General features: G+C 37.3%; 1 protein-coding gene across 1 annotated transcript; it reads right to left on the bottom strand.

The window, feature by feature from the left end:
• Window positions 1–1,517: 1,517 nt before the first annotated feature.
• LOC139742186 (polyunsaturated fatty acid 5-lipoxygenase-like) lies at window positions 1,518–21,347 on the bottom strand. Its single transcript, XM_071652764.1, has 12 exons — window positions 20,763–21,347; window positions 19,339–19,348; window positions 17,977–18,092; window positions 14,383–14,480; window positions 13,247–13,379; window positions 12,131–12,226; window positions 10,659–10,873; window positions 7,764–8,023; window positions 5,378–5,478; window positions 4,775–4,948; window positions 3,790–3,953; window positions 1,518–1,632 (listed from the first exon to the last, which is right to left on the bottom strand). Exons 1-12 carry the CDS (start codon window positions 21,345–21,347, stop codon window positions 1,518–1,520), a joined length of 2,067 nt encoding a protein of 688 aa, XP_071508865.1.
• Between the last annotated feature and the right edge of the window lie 1,980 nt (window positions 21,348–23,327).

Raw genomic sequence — 23,327 nt, forward strand, 5'->3', positions numbered from 1 at the left:
CACGACATATAGCTACTAAGCTAAGGACACTACTTTTGCACTTCTGTGCAATGTAAGCTTATATTTCTACCTTTTCACAAGCATATGCACAGCTTATAAATCCTCTCTACTCCCGTACTTGACTTCTACTTTGCCTGTTCTCTACATATAAAAAAGAGCAATAAACCTATTGTGTCTTGAGTTACATGGTCTACCTCAACTGGCAGTATGAATCTCGGCAAACCTTACTGTTTGCTATATAGTACACATCAAAATAATACTAATAAAAATAAACGGCATATAACTACAATTGTCTTTTCAACCAATTGGACCTGATTGTTGCCCTATCACAACAATCCGAAACCTTTCTGCAGAAAGTGTATATGAACTTCTCCGCGAAATCGATATACAGTATTATAGCTTTAATGTTATGAACAATCAATTCTTGTCTTGACCACGAGGGGAGAGGGGCCTGGGTAGTGTAAACACAACTTTCTGAGAAAGGGAGAGTTGATTATATTCTTAAGTACGTCTAAAGCCCTTTCTAACAGTATAACATATTATGCGTAATATTGTATTATATATTGTAAAGTATATAGTGATTCGATTGATGCCTTGAGACAGTTTGCCTCTTAATACTCCAATATTCCAAACTCAACGTGATAATAGTAATGATAATAATAATATCTTATTTGTCCAGGATAGGCCTCGTCAGTGTTGCCACTGCTCCACCAGAGGATCCTGTCATTATTATTGCCCTAGCGTTGCCAGGTACCCATTTATACGCCTGGGTCGAGAGGGACATGATGGGGAAAAAACATCTTCTCCATAAATTGTGTTCGCGCACTGATCGGGAATTGATCTCAGATCCTCCGATTGAGAGTCGAGAGTCTCTTATCACTATCACCTAACCACAGCGCCCCCAAGTGATGACACTCGCAATATCATAAAATTCTACATGGGCTCTGTACTTGATGATCAGAAGAGCCATTATCTACTGAGTACCCGAAGTTTTTAGATTTCAGAATATGTAATAGAATTAGGGGTCATTGTCCATCATAACGAGCTGCGATGGATTTATGCACCTGTTCTCACACATTTACTCTGTGTGTCGCCATTGACACACGCAAGAAAGTTCAACTTTGACGGGCCATCATATTGATGGCAATGTTTTTTTATACATGTAATAAATTGCTGTCCCGCTTTGGTGTAATAAAAATTTGAAAAACTGGAAAAAATGCAAGAAAATAATTCGTTGAACTCTTACAACGTGGAGGCCCCCATTCCTTGAACTGTGTTATTGTTTCTGTTTCTTTTTGTCGATCATTCCATTGTTTGCCTTCATAACAACAAAAAAAAAAAAAAATGACAGTGATTGTCACATCAAGATTATTTCCTAACGCTGATGGACATTTGATGGATAAGCTGTGTTTAAACGTAGATCCGATATTCAAGAACCATTGCTCAACATTCATTGCGGATAAAAGGCAGATTAACAAAGACTATAATTCAAACCAACAATATATTGTAATTGGATTCTAGATGCTGATAGCGTTAGGGATGTCACTTGGGTGAAGGCAAGTGTATTTCTCTTCTCGTGACGTGTTCCTCTCGTCAATCATCCCTCCAATCTTCTCCAGGTCGGCTTGGAACCTGTGGTGCGAGAGAAACCAATCATTACACCCAATGTCACCAACTTTGTACGTGCCAACACATTTTATTTATTTATTATTTATTCCTTCATTTATTTATTTATTTATTTATTTATTTATTTATTTATTTATTTATTTATTTATTCATCTATTCAATTATGTATTTATGTATTTATGTATGTATCTATTTATTTTTTTTTTCATTATTTGTAGAAAATCCGATGCACGGACCGGAGCGGACGCTCGCGAACATGAATGTGTTTGTGGCGCTTGGCTAGTCGACACGTTACAATGGGGGTGGCAGCGCCGTGCTTGGAGGGATATCATGTTCACATAATTTCCCGCGTTTTGTGTTCTGTGTACAGGTGACAGAAATCGGTTTAAATCTACAGATTGAGATGTAATCTAGGTCCTTATCATTCCTTGGCAACACTATTTCAGTTGATTACCTGTGTACAATACGTGTATGCAAGCGCCCGATTGCAGATAGCAGATGGCAAGCGACCGTTGCGACCATTTATTTCTACCTGCTAATGATATGCACCAGTCCGACTCGAGCCATCATCGAAAAATGAGACGGAATGTGGAATACATTTGGTTGTTTCTGCTCCCAAACATAACAGTTATGTTGTTCATAAGGCTGCTACGTATCTAAATAATGTCTCACCCACAAAAGTATCCGGAGAATAGATGGAAAATGATGTTCGGCAAGAAACAAAAGCTCGGAATTACAAAAATTCACAGTATATTTCACACTGTTGCCGACGGCAGACAGTGAAGGTCAACGACTCAAATTCTCGTTGGTAGTCTAGTCATGTGAAAGTTCTGTAAAGATTGTACACGTTCAGCAATTGTGACTGGGTGGTCTAACTTTACCGCAAAAGTGCGTCAGATATACTCAACCAATGAGCAAGATTCTTATATCACAGAAATGGGCGAAATCCCTACTTTCGGAAACCGTCCATCCCAAATTCGTGCGACCCTCCGTTCCCGAGATATCTCGTGTGGAAATATTGCAAGACGGCAAAATATGCTCAAATTCGCCAAATTTGGACTGTTCGCCATAGACGAATCTACTCATAAGGTACTTTTCTGATCAAAAGTGCGTAACTGCTACAAATGTTACAATCATGATAGATACATACAAATAATCCCAAATCCCAAAGTATACGCTTCCAGAATCCGGACACCACTTTAATAGTTTAAAAGTTATGGCAGATTTTGTGGAAAGATGCGTCGATTTTTGACTCGTTTTACGTGTTGTAGCGTTCGCCCGGAAGCGCGGTTTCGCAGATGACCGAAAGTTTTCAATATGATTTATTTATCTATTTATTTATTTATTTATTTATTTATTTATTTATTTATTTAATCATTTATCTATTTATTTATTTATTTATTTATTTATTCATCTATTTAGTCAGGACTTGTGCACTCAACATGAGAGGACAGTGTTCTAATCATAACCTTCATTCCATGAAAAATTCAAAAGCTCGGGCATTATTGCCATCGAGTCATTCGCTTGGATTGTATCATTGTTTTTACTTGTCATTCAATTCATTGAAATTATCTGAGATGGGCACACCATTGTGGTTCATGCTCAAGTTACATGTTACAAAGTCGGAGGTCACAAAAGGAAGAAAACAAACCGACTTTGGCTATCCAACCATTACAGTTTTCTAACTTTTACTTTTTTATATCATTAATTCCAATGAAGTGGGGCAATTATTAAATTTGTATATAGTTTATGATCTAGCAAATCCATATCTGTAAAAAAAGTATTCCCGACATTAACGGCTTTCGCGATAACGCATTACAAATGTGCTTTACCCTTTCTCTCCTCTGCATGTATATAATTTTTTCCACCATAAGTCATACACAGAAAATTTGCAAGGAGTACCGGAGCTCATTTAGACAGAAAACATACTGCAATAATGACTGAATTTAAATGAAATTTGATCACCGCTCAAACACATACTTGACTCCAGGGTCCCAGGTTTCATAAAACGTGTTATCCTGCAGCAACAACTGCCACATTTCTATGACAAATATGCTTTCAGCCAATCAGATGTGACGATTTTAGTAGCTTATAACAACTATCGCAACTTGTTATTGATAATAACTTTGGTGAAAAGGGGCCCACGGGGCAGGTGGCACTCACTGTTTGAGCGAGGAACAGTCATGGGGGTCGTACAGGTAACACATCTCGAAATCTCCCAAAGCCTTTGTGTCCCGGGTACTGAGCAGCTTGGTGACAGTCATGACTCTTAGCGTCTCTTCTAGGTCAGGGAGTTGCTGCAAGATGTCCTTTTCCGTCAAAGGAGTCTGGACGGGAATCCCGAGCGGGATTAGAGAACAAAGTTTTCTATGCTATGAACAGCTGTCTTATCGACAAGTATACAAGATGCATGTTTTGCCCATTTTTTTCCTTCTCTTTCAAGGCTGTCGTATCTTCAAGCTATATGCTTATTTGACGACAGTCTTCTGCATTTACAATCCCAATACATGTGCCATAATTCAGTCAGATCATTTGATTTTCTTTATCCCGAGTGGTTCCCAATCGACGTGTTCTCTTACTTTTTTCTTTAATCTGTACACGTATATATCTCAGTTTTATATTCGGATGTACATACTGTATGTTCTTTTGTCTTGAAACAAAAAGAAATGACTTTATTTCATTTGTAATATATATTCGACGCAAAAAGTTCCTAATAAATTCATTCGAATTTGAATTTGAAGAGTTTCCCCAGCGAAATAATTGTCGTTTGTTTCTTTGTTTGTTTGAACGCCACAGAGTTAGATGACAGGTGATAAACACAACAAACCTTGTCTAAATCAATCTAGAAAATGTCGAAAAACAGTCAATTTGTTGAGAAATGCCAGGGGTGGATATGAATTTGCGTTTATTCTATTGTATTATTTCTATCGCATGGAGGATTTTTTTCCGGTCCTATATTGGATTATTCTCAAGCGAGGGTGATATGTACCAACAATGTACATTACGGGTCCTAAACCTTCTCTTCAAATTCATGGGCAGATATCATTATGTGTAGCAAAGGAGGCCAAAATAAATATCAAAAAACTGTTTTTCAAATATAGAAAATATGAAAACGAGAGAGAAAAAACTGTCTATTCGTTGAACACACCTTGTCGCGAGGCGGCTGGCCATGCAGCCAGGCGGGGTAATTCGGCGGGAAACCATACCGGTCGTATTGACCAAAGTTGGCCGCTGCATGGCCCGCGCTGCAAATGAAGACAAAGTTGGTAACTGTTTCTGCCACTTCATCAGTGGTGAGGAACTGGCCGCTGTTGGGTAGTCCCTGGGATGAACAAAAAGTGTAACAAGACATGCGAAGCTGAATTCCGTAGTGAAAGTGACATTCCCATTTGTAGATAGGAATGAACAATAATTTCCTCTTTTTTTTTTTTTAAATGAGACCTCTTTTTTATGTGCTCCTCGGATGGAACCAATGAAAAACTAGCTATTATAAAATGTTATGGTGTGGCAATTTGAATTTTACTGGACCACAGACTGTTCAATGATTTCCAAGTGTGTCAGTTGAATTCACGGTGCTAAGTTACCAATCGCCTGAATTTGAATGAGAGCCTTGTGTGCTTGTATAAAACGTCTTTATGTTTGTTTGAAAAGCATAATTCATTCAGTCATTAATCACTAATATCTGGAGAGTTCAAGAAGGTCCGTCATCAAATAGAACAACAATATAATCTGAAGAGAATACCACACCTACCTGCATACCAACCGTCGCCTCCTCTGCGTTTTTCGGCTCCCCTCCAAGAAACCTACCCCATTCCTGCAACTCTTTGTCTTGTTGGATCTTCTCTGATGAATCTGTTGAATAGCATAGAGAACAGACTATAGTGACAACTCTTTCCAGTGACCATCCCATCTTCAGCAAGTTGCTGTTTTTAGATATACACTTTCAACGATTTTAGAAATGAATTTCTTTAGTTTACACGCAAAGTTTCCGTTACCTTCGTAAGTCGTCGTTCATACTGTAAACGATTCCTCACACTTTGTCAGAATGGCGTTGTCTTGTAGTATACAGTGCGTTTAAAAAAAAGAAATAATCCAACTTTGGAGAGGTACCATTTCCCAATTGTTAGCTACGGAGAGTGCAATGTTAGTTGTGAGGAAAGACAAACTCTTCCTCTTTCCATTGACACGTGATTATGTTGACAAATGCTTTGAATGTGTGTTGGTCCGTATATTATTAGGACTTTCTACAGGTATTTGTTTGATTTATATTTAACCAACAGAGAGTGAGTGTTCTGCTGTGTTTCTGTTGGTAGTCAATTGAAACTAATACTTTCTATATAGAGCTCTGTTCGATTTCTATTAGACCAACAAAAAGTGTTCTGTTGGTATTGCATAGGACCAACAGGATTTTCACCTCCTTTTAGACCAATATACCACGTTCCCTGTTGAAACCAACAGGTTTGTGCTTTCCCTTAACCATAATTATAGGCCTATACCGTAAGTGCAGCCGCATTGTCACGTTTCGTGAACTATAGAAGCTCATTTCAAAAACATGGTTGGTGCATGGGTGAAAAGTAGCCATGGTCTCATTGCAGAGAGCAAAGAAGTTTCATTATCAAACTAATTCGGGACATTCATTTTATAGTACCCAAATGATGTTTACGTGAATGACCTAAATCATATCGAGTTTTGTGGTATGAAGACGGGAGACGTAATCGTGACATCAGGTTGAGAGATGATTCGCCTTTTCATCTCTCTGTGCCAGATTAGCCATTCTGGATTATTTCAGTTTCAATTTCAATTTCAATGTCATTTTCATTTTTTTTTCATATCTCTGAGTGAAAATGTACATCAAATATAACAAACTTAAATATCCAGATAGGAGGCATGATATTACAAAATGAAATAGGGCGTACATAATATCCAGCTATATCCTAGGAGACATACATAGAATATTGCGACATATAAAACATAGTGGTCGATCTATGAAAGTTGGAATCTGACCATGAATGTTAAAGAAATATGAAGGAACATAATTAACAGCAAGCTTGTCGAGTGTAGGTCCCAGCTAAATCATTATCTTCAGGCTCGTAACTAGGATTTTTATGGGAGCATTCATTATCATAAAAAGTGGAACATTTTAGTTCAAGTTTATGTTTAGTTTCGTTATTTTACAAATTAGGGACACAAATTTCCGGGTTTCATCGGCTGACAAGTCAAACAACAACAACAACAACAAAAACAAACAAACAAACAAACAAACAAAAGCCAAGTTAAGGGCCTTATCATTCACTGCTCTGCCTGTCGATACCGGACATCCAGAGCTTGTAGTATAGCTGCAAATTTGAATCACATATCTGATACGGGGAAAAAAGTTTTTCTTAAAGTATAGTTTACGAAGGCAGCTTTTTGCTTGAATATGTCCGGGTATCAGAATCAAATCTGATATTACAAAATCTAGGTTTGTAACGCTTTCAAAATTATCCTTGAAGGAAGCACTTGGCCGCATAACATGGGGAAGATCCGAAGGCTCACAGGCTCACAAACATACATAAACACAACCCGTTTTTTAATGGATTTGATCCTGCCACTAAAAAAAAAATAAATGACAGAAATCAAAGATGACGATGAACAAAATCTCACCGGAATGATAGCCAAAACAAGATACAGAAGGTCTAAGAAACTGGTTCTAAGAAATACTTGAAGTCACTCAGTAGTTTGAGATGTCCTGAGGACTGAACGACTGATTCACACAAGATTTGACGTGTCTACTCGAGTAAGGAAAGAAACCAAGTACCCATTGACTGACTGCATTAGATCGATAAGTGATTAGAGGATATTCCCAAATAACTCTCGACATTTTATCCCGGATGTACACTCATCTGCATCTAACTAGATGTACACTACAAACAGGAATGTTGATCAGTATAAAATTTGTTTCATATATATATTTCTTTCTAATTGATATGTCTCACTCAAGAAAATAAAATTTACCAAGGCCCCTTTCTCTCTCTCCCTCTCCCTCTCTTATTCTTGATTGAAACCAATCATTTCACTTATTTTGAGTATAACATTCTTCATTACATCTCGCTCTCATTTCCCCTGGATTACAGCCATGCAGACGCCCAGTGACTAACCGTAGTAACAGTCAATGATGCGTTTTACGTAGTCGAAAATAGCTCTGCGAATAAGCACCGCGTCGTCTCGGTAGTGGTAATTTGGAAGTACTTCCGGGTCAGCCACTCCTCTGTCCTCAAGGTCAGCGAGGAGGGAGCCCTGCACATCGAGTCGCCATTTCTGCCACTTTCGTCTGACGATTTCGAACATCCCGATACGTCCAATGGCCATGGTGGTGTCCACCCACCCACCCTCAACAACCAAGTGGTTTACGGCAAGACTGAAGGCCAAAATAACAGAATGTAAGTTGGGTTTTTTTCTTTTTAATGCCATTTTCGAAATACTTATTACAAGAACGTACGAACAACTGTTTGAATTGATAAGCACATTGAATATTATTAGTTATTGATCCAACGATTTCAGGTGAATATAACAAGAAATTGTTGAACAAAGTCAGGGGAAAACACAAACATGTAACTACCGCTATATAAGATCAAATATTTTCTATTATATACTTTAAACAAGTGTTTAACGCGTGTAATAAAATGTACAATAAACTTTTTTAAAAGATATTTTTAGGACGTATAGAAAGTTATGAATATGGAAATCATTTCTAGCCCATTTTGAATTATTTTCCATGAGGCGCGACAGATGATAACTTTTTTCACAATTAACAGATAAATCACGTAAATGGCACTGCACGAGTAATCTTTTTCGGGAATATTCCATTATTCCCCTCCGTAGGGTACATATTGTAAGATTTCATATTTCAAGCAAAGTTTGTATTCGTTTTCATGTTGTTGTGGTTACTTAGGTTGTTGACAGAGGCACGGTTTTCAAATGGCCAAATACAATTTGTCAATGAGCTTGCAAAAGAGATAACTTTTCCTCTATTTTTCTACTTTTTTTTGTTGTTGCTGTGTCGGGAAATACAATTGTTTCAAGTGATCATTTTAAAATCTCGCAAAACCAAAAAAACTAAAAAAGTTATACCTCATGAGGCTATATTTTGCAGGATATTTAGCGCTATTTTTATTTCATTTTGCAGTTGCACTTTGTCATTGACCGTAAAGGATTGTTAGTAGTTGAATTATAGGCGTTGACTTTTTTAATTGCTTTGCAAAAGGACAAATTTCTAGATACACCTGTGTGCCCATTCATTTGCCTAAAGTAATGTTGTGTAGCTTCACTGGCGATATCTTGTATGGTTTGCTAGTTCAGTTGTGTGTTGGCTAGCAAAAGGACGTATCTCAGAAACCATCCGCAGATGAGTATCTCAGAATACCACACCAAATGTTAGACAGCACATTGGCAGACTAATTCAGTAGTATGTAAATATGTTTTGCGTCGAGTTGAGAAATATATGCTTACATAATAAATGTATGTGCGAATATGTGATATTCTAATTGGTATAAGATACGAATTTTACGTAAAGATATACTCAGCAAAAAAAAATAAACAATTTTTTCAAGCTCATATTTCTCATAGAATATTATGCTACATGTTGATAGTTTATACGCCATGATAAAGGCAATTTAAGTGGCTATTAACATGGTAGGTCGTTATCTCTTTACGCATGAGTTAACACATCTGTCTTTTCTCATCCAAGGCACAAAAGTAAAAATTGCAAGGATGAACAAGTTCTTATTCATGCGTAAGTGCTCTTCCATATATAACAAAGAATAAAAGAGAAATAAAACACAAACAGAGACACAGATTAATTTGGAAAAAAACTACCCATTGATCTCTATAATGTCTTTGAAGCCCCTAAAGCTAAAGAAAGGCAAGACATATCGGAGAAAATGAAGAATCTTCTGTCAATCCCAACTTCAAATAACATTACAGAAGGGGGGCTATTAACAAAAAACAGTAGAAGAATTTGAAATGAGATGTTGAATTTGTCTCATGAAGTCGTAAATTCCTAAATTAAAAGAGTAAAATATTTTGTGTCCATTCTATCACCTTTGCGGCTTACTTCCTTTGTCATTTGAATTTGAGTTGACAGACGCGTCGTATTTCCACCTTTCTCTCCCATTTTGTTCTTGTTTGAGGATAGAAAGAGATCCAGAGATACAAGGGAACGATATTTATTTTCGGTATTCATTCATGTCTCTAATTGTGTTTGTTGTCATTGCTATCTGCAAATGAATGATTAACTTGTGCCTTGGAGGACAAAAACGAATGTGTTCATCATTTCCCTTTGTATTAAACTGCCAGATATAGATAGCCCATTAGATAAACTTTAGTGTGGTATACCACGCAAAGATTTTAATCAACATCTTTTATGAAATATCTGCACTGGTAAACGAGTTAGTAATCTTTCTTTCTTTTTTCTGAGTGTAGATATATACATAGACAAATATTTGAGAGTAAGTACGTATGTGGTCTTATGTGAATATGTGTTCAAAGGACACACACCCATGGCGCGCCATTTGCCCTGTAATCCCGATAAACTATAGGTTCATTGCCGAAAATTCGGTTTATTAGTTGATGAACAAAGTTTTTCGTGAGAAACTGTGTTTATCGAGCGATGAACTCAGTTTATCGATAAACTTTGTCAACTGAAAAGAGGAACTATGTTTATTCGTGATAAACTTATTTTTTTCTCTCGATGAACAGTGTTTCTCTCCAAAAACTTATTTCATCGAATAGTTCTGTCTATCAAGTAAAAACTAGGTTTATCGAGAAACTTTTGTTATCGAGAAACTTTTGTTATCGAGCGAAAACTCAGTTTATCCATACACTCTGTTTATCAAGTGAAAAAATGTTTTTATCGTGATAAACCTAGCTTATAACTCGATTTTACAAAAGTTTCTCTCTCTCAAAAAAAACTGAGTCTATCGACTGATAAACAAAGTTTTCAGCGATAAACGAAGTTCATCTAAATTATTGGATAAATGGCGCGCCATACACACTTGTTTATGGCGAGGAGAAAGAGGAAGTGAGGAGCCAGGAGACGGAAGACCGGATGGGATGGAGACAAACATCGATGCGTTGCCAAGATGATTGATTCTCCTACAAAGTGAGTGAAGCCCAGATGGACAGCCGACTCGTGGACCGAGGCATCGGCGCTGTTGAAGTAACACTTGGCCAGGAGCCAGGTGTACTCGGGATCAGACGGGTAGAAAACCTGTTTCATATAACATATCAACGTATAACTACCAGTATCAACTTTATCATCATCATCATCATCATCAACGTCGTCGTCATCATCATTATCATCATATTTGAGTGATTTGGTAATCATAGTAATACCAACAAGAAACTTAATAGCCAGCCAAGCCTAGATAGACGTTTGACATCAAAGCCTCCCTCTTGGTTGCCTGATTGTTGAAGATTTTACCCTCCCCTGCTCGTACAAAACTCATGACAAAATAAACGCTATATTATATATATATATATATATATATATATATATATATATATTTATACACCATATATAAACTTTAGAAATCTTGTTTTCTTATACTTTGGGATGATATATAGAAGTTGGGCGTTTATATTTCATTTATAAGAACAGCTGACGGCATGTCGCCTTTGAATAGGAGGACGTCTTTACTTCGCTGAACACTAGCATGATCATGATGTACTACACAACAAATTATGAATTTTAGGGTACCAACAAACACAATTAAAGGGGATGGCTAGTAAACTGATCAGTGGGAATCGGTGGGAATGCTGGAGGATGATTGTTCCAATCCTTGTGGGATTCATTTAAGAGTACATTATATATCTATTGTTCTGTGAAAATTATTTGCTTCAGAATGGTCTCATATTCAAGTAATGTGCAGTTTAATGTTTCCAGGTTAGCGTGCCTGGTCAGTGACGGGGCATTAATCTGCACATTACTTGAATATGAGACTGTTCTGAAGCAAATAATTTTCGCACAACAGTAGATATATGATGTACTCTTAAATGAATCCCACAAGGATTGGAACAATCATCCCCCAGCATTCCCACTGATTCCCACTGATCGGTTACTAGCCATCCCCTTTAAGATTCTCTCTCAGTGAGAAGGCAGGCCGGTTGAAACTCCGAGGAACACGAATCTAAGGATATGAGATTTGCTAATATTAACCGACGGTAACTTATCGCCCTACGGGTGTCTCCAGATATCTAGCTTATCTCCTGCCTCTCAACACGACGTCACTCGTGGCAATTCTCGATAGCTTTGAGGATGTCATAACTATAATTCTATTTCATTCTGTGAAACACACAGCAACACAGCTTCTCGGTATTATTCCATGGTTCACTGCTCTCCAGCATTAAAAAAAAAAAGTTGAAAAAGTCATTGTCAACCGAAATCCATTTCCCACACTTCAGATTCTCCACTGTGGGAAGTAGGCGGAGCCAAGGAGGTGTACCATACCTCCTTGATTGAACTTACTGGATTGTTTGGGGCTGGATCTTGGAAGAGCTGGATTGCTATTGGCATCAGGTGCTTGGCTTTATCGACGAAGAACAAGGCCATGGGAGCACAAATCTGGGAACAGGTGTATGGATGATTGATAGACGGCCCAACGATTTAATACATTAATGACTAAATAATAATTATAATGATGATGATGATGATAACAATAATAATATTATTAATAATATTAATGATAATGATAATAATAATAATAATAATAATAATTACATTATTATCATCATTTTTATTTTAATTGTTATTATTATTATTATTATTATTTCTATTACTATTAATATTACTATTAATATTACTATTACTATTAATACTACTACTATTATCATCATCATCCATGATACAAATCGGTGAACTAGAAAATTCCTTGACGTTTTAAAACAATAAAGACCAAAACGTCCTGAACGCCCTTCAGACTGAGTGGCAGTGACTCGAACGAGTCACGAAACTGTTCTCTTCGTGACATTTGCAAGTAGGCCTAAATCCAGTCGAATATATGAACAGGCATTATCATTAATCTACCAACAGATATACCAAAACCTACATCGATATAGTAACCCGAAGAGTAAATAACCATCGCCCTTCAATAATCATCTCACTTTCAGTAAACATCTTCAAACGAGTCTTTATTCAACAGAGAAAGGATTCAACAAAAAAAAAATTGTATGTACACATTATTAGTGCACTTTAAGGTGACCTGAAGTTGAATGAAGCACAGTCCATAGATATTGAAATGTGATGACAGCCAACACACTCCTTGTGTGTGTGTGTGTGTGTGTGTGCGTGTGTGTGTGTGTGTGTGTTTAACATGCAGAAGACAGCGGAACAAAAGCGATGGAGTGAGTACCAAGACTGGTTGATAAAAGATGATGAGTAAGAAAATAGAAATAATCTACGATGTTTGTGTATTGAAATTTCCTAGATGTATCTACCAGAAGTATATATAAAGAATGATAAAAAATCGCAAGCATCGATCACGAAGCTCTAGCTCTTGTCATGATCGTCATCAATACAATGTTCTTTGTTGTTTTATTCCCGCAAAAAAACCCAATAAACAAACGATGAGGACGTTGTGCTCACCGTCCTTCCGTCCGTACACGGGAGGTCCTTTAAAAAGTCGTAGTTGACGATGAAGAGTCGTTTCCTTGCGATGGCCTCGTCGATGGTCATGTTCTCGATAAGCAGCTGAACGTCCCTTTCGTTCACTGCAAAACTACATCGTGTGATAATGTGACTGACGTGAGGTAGATATTAATCTCTCTCTCTATCAAAACGTTTGCATTTCTCCATCTGGTCTAGTTCCATACATTGTATTATAAGCTACACATTGTATGATTACAGCATTGGATTTATGCACCATGTTTTTAACATTTCTTTTACTTGCTAGTGGGATGTCTGTATTCCGATTTGCTCATCTTCACAAGGTGCTGATTTCTCCTCATGATTAATATTGAAAAGCAGGTTTGCTCAAGCCATCGTACAAGTCTTGCTAATATGTTAGCCAGTCAACATTGGTAAAAAGAACAGAGGAGAGAAATCATAGAATATCATTTGTCCTTTTAGTGGTAGTAATCTGAATTATCTTGCGTGCGATCACCAAAGTTATCGTGATACCCAGTGCACTCTAAAATCGTTCGATTAAAATGTAATGTAATAAGACCATGAGGAGGGACAAATTCACATAAGATTATAATCTTTGGTTTAATTGATTCAGAAATTAAATCCATTAGATTTGAAATTAATAATCTTATTTGGATTTATCCCTCCTCATGGTCTATTAGATAACTTTATAATCCAAAGAATTTAGAGTGTGGAGTCGCTGCTCGGACAAAAAAAAAATAGTTAAGTTCTGCATAGAGAATGATCCATTGACTTCAATTCTGCCATTATCTATTGATAAGTCAACACAAACAACAAGCAACAAATTTATTGAACGACTTTATTTCGAGTTTTTATCATCAGCAACCATTTATCAAAGCTGCAAGGGTGTAAGGGGGTGGGGGGTACCTACATAGAAAGAGGTGTAGGTTGTGGGTGCATTAATCAGGAAGACTGTTGTAAGCATAAACTGAAAGACATCTTTCCAGCAATCTGCCTGATTCATACTTGATTTTCGATTGTTTTGCCTAATCCCCTTAAATTTCTAAACACTGAAACAGAAACGGAAACAAATCTGAATTATACTATATGAGAAAAGGAGGTAGCCATTAAGTTACTTGTCGGGAATGTCGGTGCAGAGTCGAATCTGTGTCGGGTTACAACCATTCAGCCGCTGGTTACCGAACTCCACGTCTGATCTCCACTTTGTCATCCCCTGAGGAGTTAAAGTGAAGCGAATAGAGCGGGTCAATCACAAATTAATTATTTGTTTTATTTAAGTAAAACTTTTGATACAATCGATCATCAAATTTTGATTCACAAATTATCTAAATTAAGTATAAGAGGGATAGTTCTATCCTGGTTTAAAAGTTATCTTTTTAATCGTTATCAATTTGTTTTGTTTCAGTCTAAAACTTCTTCTTATTCTTATATTACTTGAGTTGTGCCCCAGGGTTCAATGCTCGGACCTATCCTTTTTTTTTTTTGGATATATGAATGATATTGTTAATTCATCAAATCTTCTTCATTTCATATTATTTGCAGACCACACAAACACATTTTATTCAAACAAATGTATAAATACTCTTATTAACACTTTGAATACCGAATTGTCCAAGGTAGGCCTATCTCTGTTGTTCAAGTGCAATAAGTTGTCATTGAATGTAGATAAGACCTGTTTGATGCACTTTAAGAGCCCTCAACCCCGTATCAATCAAAAAATAAATATCTTTACAGACAGTGTACTAAAAAGAAATCCACCAAGTTCTTAGGTGTTATTCTGAATTCAACTTTGAGTGCTTGACTTGGAATGAACATATTAGAAAACATGTACTTCGATTTCGAAAGCGATTGGTATACTTTATATAGGTTGAAGTCAATTTTGACAAAGAACGTCCTTTAATTTTGAACAATCCTTATACTACCGCATTCTACGGGACAACTGTAATAAATCAAAAATTGGTTAGTTATTTCATTTGCAGAAAAAAAGCCATCCGAATTTGTACACATTTACCTTACTTAGACCATACCGATCCTCTATTTAAACGACTGAAAATATTAAAAGTAAATGGTCTTCATATTCATCAGTCCGCTATTTTTATGTTCAAATACATCAACAATTTACGACCTTTCTTCCATGATACTTTCATCTCAAATAGGAAAGTACACTCTTATCCCACTCGTCAATGCAATGCCATTCATCTAAATAACCCGAAGTTACTTATCGCTCATAGATCTATTCGACACCATCAGCTGATCATGGACCGGATTTATGGAATTCTCTGCCCTAACAAATTAAAGCATGCTTATCACTTTTTTTTTCTTTTAAAGCAAACATGAAAAAGCACATTATATCAAAATATGGAAATTAGCTTATAGCTGATTATTGTAACCAAAAACAAAATAGATAAATCTTTAATGTTTTGATACCTCCTCCCCTTCCCCGCCCCAGTCTCCTTACATCAAACTATTCAATAAAAATTATTCAGTTTTCTTATCTTAATCTTATCTTAGTAGAATTGTATTTTCCTTACATCATAATGTAACTTTTCATCGTGTTGGTGTTGTTTTATATGTGAGATCAAATTCTGGTGCAATAATATAACACAGAGTGTGGGTTAGATATATCTGTTGGTTAGATATACGAGAGTGAGTGTGTTTATTAGTGGAATGAGAGTTAGAAAAGAGAAGAGAAAGGGAGAGAGAGAGAGATATGTGCAAATATCAAACGATTTTTCTTTGTATATACATGTATTATAATAATTCGAATATAGTATTTATGTAATTTAGAGATTTGATGTAATGTACTGTGTGTCGATTGAATGTATTTTGATATGAGAGTTAATGTTTAGAAAGAGACGATTGTGAGATTTTTTTTTAAATCAGACTGATTATTTTTGCTGTGTAAAATGTGTTGATTTGAGCTGTATAAAAACATCTGTATCAGAAATGACCGGTATACACAATTAACATAAAAATCAATTTATTTTTTAATCATTATTGAGAATAGTGATATTAGATATTGTTATTGCAATAGACCTGGGTTTTTTTTGTAGTACAGGTTGATCTGATTGTACAATGGTTAAGATGAATAAAATTGCTTTTTTGTGTTGTTCTATGCATTCTTTAATTGCTACGCTGTATCTTGTATGTATTTCTAATGCATTCATGGTCCTTTGTTAACAATGTCTGTAATTCGGCCTCTGGGCTGCGATGGATATTGCTGAATAAAACACCTTTTCAATTCAGTTCAATTCAATTCAAATGAAATGCCCCTAGTACCGCGCGCCTGCTGGGCTCTTTCACTTGCACTAGCACTCACCTCACTCACCTCATTCTCTGTATATAATGTGTCTATCCAATTTTTAATGCCGTAATGTGATGCCAGAATGTCACTGTTTTTTCTCTTCATTTCTTTTCCATAAGTATTACATGATGTATGTTTTGCCTATTTTCTTTTTTTTTTCTTCTCTTTCAATGCTGTCGTATCTTCATGCTATGCTTATTTGACGACAGTCTTCTGCATTCACACTCCCAATACATGTGTCATAAATTGGGCTGCGTTTATCAACTTTCCCCTGTTCAAACGGCTTTCGATAGCCCTTTCGATAGCCCTTTCGAAAGCCCTTTCCATAGCCCTTTCGAGAGCCCTTTCCAAAGCCCTGACTGTCTGTACTATTAATTTGCCGCTTGTTTTCTAAGAAGGGACGGCGAACAACAATTCCCATCATAAAGACATATCTTCCTTTGAGAGTGACGAGTCATGATGCAATGCCACATGAATCAATTGTCTTCCTATCTGTGAGGCAGCTCCAGTTTAGCACATACTTCAAATATTTCTGAGTGGCGGCATGAGACTTTGGCTGCGTTTATCAACTTTCCCCTGTTTAAACGGCTTTCGATAGCCCTTTCCAAAGCCCTTTAGAAACGGCTTTCAAAATAGTTGCGTTTATCAACTCTCTTCGCGAACACGATTTATTTAACTGGCCTGTCACTGCACAGCTGCATTGCGCAATTCGACCCGAGGAGGAGAGGTCATAAGGCGTGCCGAAGTACAAGACTACAAAGCCGTTTCAAAACAGCTTTGCGTTTATCAACTTCCAAAAGGCTTTTACAAACAGGTTTCTGAAAACCTGTTTAGGAAACCTGTTGGGATAGCCACAAATTTGGGGCTTCTGAAAAGGCTTTCCTAAAGGGCTTTCAAAACAGCTTTGCGTTTATCAACTCGTAAAAATTCCTTGAAAGCTGTTTGGATAACCTGTTTCTGCCGAGAAAGGAGAGTTGATGAACGCACCCTTCCATAAAGGCTTTCCTAAAGGGCTTTCAAAACAGCTTTGCGTTTATCAACTCGTAAAAATTCCTTGAAAGCTTTTTAGATAACCTGTTTCTGCCGAGAAAAGGAGTTGATAAACGCACCCTTGGTCAGATCATTATGATTCACTTTATCCCGAGTGGTCCCCAATTGATGTGTTCTCTAATTCTTTTCTTTAATCTGTACACGTATATCTCAGTTATGTTCGGATGTACAAACTCTATGTTCTGTCGTCTTGAAACAAAAAGAAATGATTGTATTTCATGTGTAATATATATATTCCATACAGAAATTTCCCAATAAATCCATTTGAATTGAATTGAAAATCTACTAAGAGGAGTATAGGAACAAGGAAGAAGGGAAAGGAGGAGGAGAAGGAAGAGAAGATACGGATACTTACGGTTGGAGGAGGAAGTAGATGATGCTGGTAGATGGTTTCTATGTCTTTAAGAGACTCCCACTTGTCCGTGGCGATATCCACTATTTTGATCTCCACCTCCAACGCCACCACTTTGCCTTTAATTTTAAATTACGATTCAATTCAATTCAATTAAATTAATACATTTTATTCAGTAATAAAAATCGTTTGGATATAAAATGTTTACAAAATGTAGCAGGTACAGTCTGAGAAAGCCAGAGGCATGTTAAAAAGAATGTACCATTGGAAACAAAATACACATATTGCAACATATTTAAACATTGAAATATCAAATGATAAAGGTTACCAACAATAATAAAGGAGCACAGAGAGAATAAAACATATTAAAACAAGCACAAAATCAAAATTGACAAAAGTTACAGAAAAAATCAAGGGAGCATGGAGAGAATAAAAGATAATAAGACAGAGGACTAAACAAATAACACCAGATGAAGCAAAACAAACAAAACAAAACGCGGTATAGAACGAGACTACAAAATATACGTGTTAATAGTACGAGAAAGCATTACCGATTGCAGCACATGTAAAATACATAATAGAAAAATGTAATGCAAATTTCATATTTTGACTAAAATGAGGGGAAGGCAAGAAAATATCGAAGATCTTTGATGAAATTGTGCAAAGAGAGCTTTTAAAGATTTTCCGGGAATTCCGGAGTTCCAAATACATGTATTAGATCCATGAAACCTTATCGACTGTTTTTGGGCACGATTTGTTAGGAAATAAAATGGATAAATATTAGACTGATGCCGTGTGTTTTTTTGAGTGAATTTCATTACAACATTTGAAATACTCCATAAAAACAGCTGGAACTTTATTATGAATGAACTTTTGTATAAAAATTCCAGTCTTATGCAAAACCAAATCGGACAAAGATAAGACGTGAGGCGTCGGAATAGATCATGTGTATGCGCACGATAATGTGAGTCGGTACAAAAAAAAAAAACCCGAATAACCTGCTTCTGTAACACCACTAGTCTCTTTAAATGGTAGGCAGATGCACACCCCATAATATGAGGTTACAATAGTTATCATGGTTGTAGTAACGTAATATAGTGGTGTTGTACAGTGTATGCAGGGCATTTAATGGTAACATCGTACGTATCTTATGCATGTTACCGAACAGAGACGGATGAGAGATGCTATTGCTTGAGTATGTTGTATCTGTTTTGGTGTTATTTCATCAACAATATCATGTCAAGTGTGTTTACTGAGTCATAAATAGGTAGGTAGGACATGTGCATGCACAGGAACTTTTGTACCTCTAAATTCCGGGCTACAACTCTTGGATAAAACTATTCGGTGCACACAATTCCTTCTGACCAATTAACACCTGTAAACCATAATTGTATAAGAAACAATGAGAACCCTTCATTTTGGATCATCATTTACATGTGGTATCTTTGTATGTTTGAATCTATCTTAAATACATGAACGTAGCGTCTAAAGTTTGAACAAGAATCATGGATTGGGTGAATATGTATTCTTGTAAAAATGTTAAGCACAAACTATGCAGGAAAACATTTTTTAAAAGAGTGATGATACTCACATCCTCATTGAAGGAGAAGGACTCGTCAGATGGTAGATGCGTACTCTGAAATCAGAAAAGTTTTATTCTCATCGTTAATCACATACAATATATTCATTGCACTTTTTTTTCTCTCTCTCCCTCTCTCTCTCGTTTTAGGATGCTTAGATGCATTGTTGCACTACGTTTGCCAAATTTCAAATGAAAGCAAAGATAATAGCTTTTCTACAAGCATATCCTGCCAACGTATTATCACAACCCTCTCTCTCCCTCCTTCCCTCCTATCTTTCTATCTTTATCTATCTTTCTTTGTTTCATTGTTTCTTTCTTTCTTTCTTTCTTTGCAAGACCTTTGTTGAAATAATGCATACTGTTCTTTTGTATTCGGGTTAAAAAAATAAACGAACAGAATAAATTTGTATAATGAACAAGTCACTGAACATGTACAATTATTACGGAAAGTTGATGATGACGAGTGTCACTGTACAGGCGTGCTAGCCTGGAACCATTAAACTGGACATTACTTGAATACGAGACCTTTCTGAAGCAAATAATTTTCACACAACAATAGATATATGATGTACTCTTAAATGAATCCCACAAGAATTGGAACAATCATCCCCCAGCATTCCCACTGATTCCCATTGATCAGTTACTAGCCATCCCCTTTAAGAAGTACTCCTAGAACAGCCCAAAAGAATTCAAATGCTATGAGTAGTGCTTAACAAGGCTTTCAGATGCCATCGTTTCTTGGCATCCTAGTGTTCCGTACAATAACTTTAAATCCGCTTACTTTTGTCAAGAATTTTCAAGCATATTCCCCATAGACATTCCAATTAAATATCTGTTATATGATAGCCAAAGGATGGAATCATGAAAATTTCCTTCATTGATGTTCTAAATTTGAATTTACAGTGTACTATACCTTCATGGCAACGCATGAGTTTTTGCAATTGTTTGCTTAACAATCGTCCTGCTCAATAAACAAACATTCCATTTACATCAATTCCTTCTGTATTCTTTCGTTAAGATTTACCTGTAGATTTTTGTCAGTAATTATATGTTATGCAATGATAGTACATGAATTGATGCTATATCAATCTATTTATTCATTTATTTCAACAGCGCCCCACTGCCAATCATACCACACTCAGATTATACTGACTTGACCCTCCAGCATTTATCCTACCTTATACTAATAAACTTCAGCGAGATTTACCATTAACATAGTTGTCTGATGGTCCTTGTGGACACTGTAGAGTTTGGCTTTCCTCTGCAGCTCCCATTTTCTCTGTAAGAAGGTTTTGTCCTCCTGAGGTAGAACCATGTCGAACTCACGAATTTGCAACCTTCTATCGGCTGGTATCCACCGATTGACGGGGAACTTGTGGACCACTTCGGTATTCAGAGCCTGGACTTCGATGTACTCACAATACCAATGGTTGAGCAATGCCCATTCGTCTAGCCAAATCTCGATGAAAGCCAGAGGTCCAAAGTTCTCATTGTCGATGTAGATATCGAATTCGTCTAATTTTCCCCTCTTGAAATCGAAAAAGAACGCCTTGTCCAGCTTGAAGTCACGTGTTCGAAAACCATCCGTGTTGTAGAAGGCGATGTAGACGTCCGCATCTGTTCCCATGCCGACTCGATCGCCAGTCTTGACGAAGACTTTGTGGTGAAGACCTCTTGGAGCTTGAGATGGCCTGTTGCACAACGGTATTGCTCTTCCTAAACTGTTTAAAAGCTTCCTAAGCTCATGACCCCAGAAGGTGAGAGAGAATATTCGTTGAACTACGTTACTCATGATTGTGTCGATATTGTAGTCTGCAAACCGCCCTACCGAAACTCCTGAACTGACGACACCCGTAACAGAGATGGAATATTTATGCGGTATTGTTAACTGAGGAGGCGACTGCGAAATATGTGAGTCAATCTTTCTGAAGTCATGGATATGAAGTCTTTCAAAGCATGCCGCGAGCCCACTCAGCCGTCCAGTGCTTGAATTTCGATACTGCCCTATTTCTGCAGAAGGAAGCAAGTGACATATTACTGACTTTTTTTTTTTCGTGGAATTGGCATATTTGAATTGGCAAAAGGAATCAAGTTACACTGGCAAACAATTGACCAATGATAGTCCACCAATGATACTGCTTAGACCCTCCTAATTCTTCAGCAGCCAATCACAGCGCCCAACTATGATTGCACGTGCATATACTGCGCATGGCTGGCGTAACCGGGGGTGGGTGGGTGGGCACTTTTTGAGCATAACACATGGGAATATGTATGATGTAACCACTTGCCTCTCCCCTTTTTTTTCCACCCCGGAAGTGGCACCAAAACAAACAAACAAACAAACAATATGTGGTATAAGCTTCGATTGTTAGTCGATGTCGATCACGACAGAAACCACTCCCAGGTATTGCGAGAACAGTAAGTGGAAAATCATTTATATGCAGACTGGAATATCAGGAAGTAGCGATAGCGTAATCTATTCTATGATAGATGCAGAACCAAATGAAATACGGCTAGATATTTCTCTTCTAAAGAGACATGGGGGGGGGGGGAGTTGCGTTATGAGTAAATCTGCTTCAGATTGTTGATACAATCAACATGCACAATGTATATTCAGCGGACTAATAATATCGTGCATTATGACTATAAGCAATTAGCCATGATACATGATAAATTATACAACACCTCAGAATGATGTCGAATTGTGATTGGCCAAGAACATGTCACATGACATTCAATAGAAAATACCTATCAAACTCATTGAGAGTAACAGCCATGCAATAGGCCCCTGGCATGGGCCTATTGCACGGCTCGAAGGTACTATAGCACGGCTTCGCAGGGGGCTACTATTGCACGGCCGCTCACTGTAGAGTTCTGTGGCTCACACTAGCAAAGAGCCAGCAAACTACGTGCTGGCCGGCTGCGCTGCGCTGCCGGTAAGTCTCACAGACCAGGCGCGGCGCCGGCGGAGTACTGCAACGTTAATGTACGCGCAGCTACCTAGTACCTTCTACCTAGCTAGTTGCATGTATTGTGGCCTTACCTACTGCTGTGTTTTTACTTTTGACTCTGATCTGCTACGTGGACCACAGTGATCCCAAAATCAAGACTTCATTTCAAGTTGAGAAACCGTAATTTGATTATTTTTCTGTGTTTTTATACAAAATCATTTTCGGAAATAGACAAAGTCTAGACCTACTACTAGATCTACCGACATCTCAGATCGGCCTAACAGTCAGGCCTAACTCGATCTAACGTTAGTGTAGAATGGGCATAGACCCTGCAGAGTTTGTGATTCCTGTGACTGTGTGGTCGAATCATGACGAGTGTTTGAAAGCAGTACACAGGGTGGTTTACAATTCTCGGCCTAATTGTTACATTTATTTTTGGGCCTTCATGAGTTGGCGGTCACTAATTCAGTACTGTGATTGTGGACAAGGTGTTGTATAAAACGAATAATTTATGATTTTGTTCGTGCATTGGGGCACGTAATATCGCACTCGGCGCGAGATTCGCCACTGGTCTATTCAACGCGGCGCTACGCGCCTTGTTGAATAGACCAGTGGCTTATCTCGCGCCTCGTGCGATATTCGTGCCCTGATGCACTCACAACTCATAAATTATTCGTATAATATTGTACTTTAACAAGGGCTTCCTCGTCAGAAAGAACTTGCTTTCAAAAGAGGAAGAAAATCAGACTCCCGTATTGAATAGAAAATGTTTGAGGTAAATCAAACAACTAACAGAAATAGTCAGTAGATTTACGTGTGTG

This window comes from Diadema antillarum, unplaced genomic scaffold (genome assembly GCF_040938485.1).
Source record: "Diadema antillarum isolate AM-2024a unplaced genomic scaffold, OU_Dant_1.0 seq00000984_RagTag, whole genome shotgun sequence".
Taxonomy (NCBI): Eukaryota; Metazoa; Echinodermata; class Echinoidea; order Diadematoida; family Diadematidae; genus Diadema; species Diadema antillarum.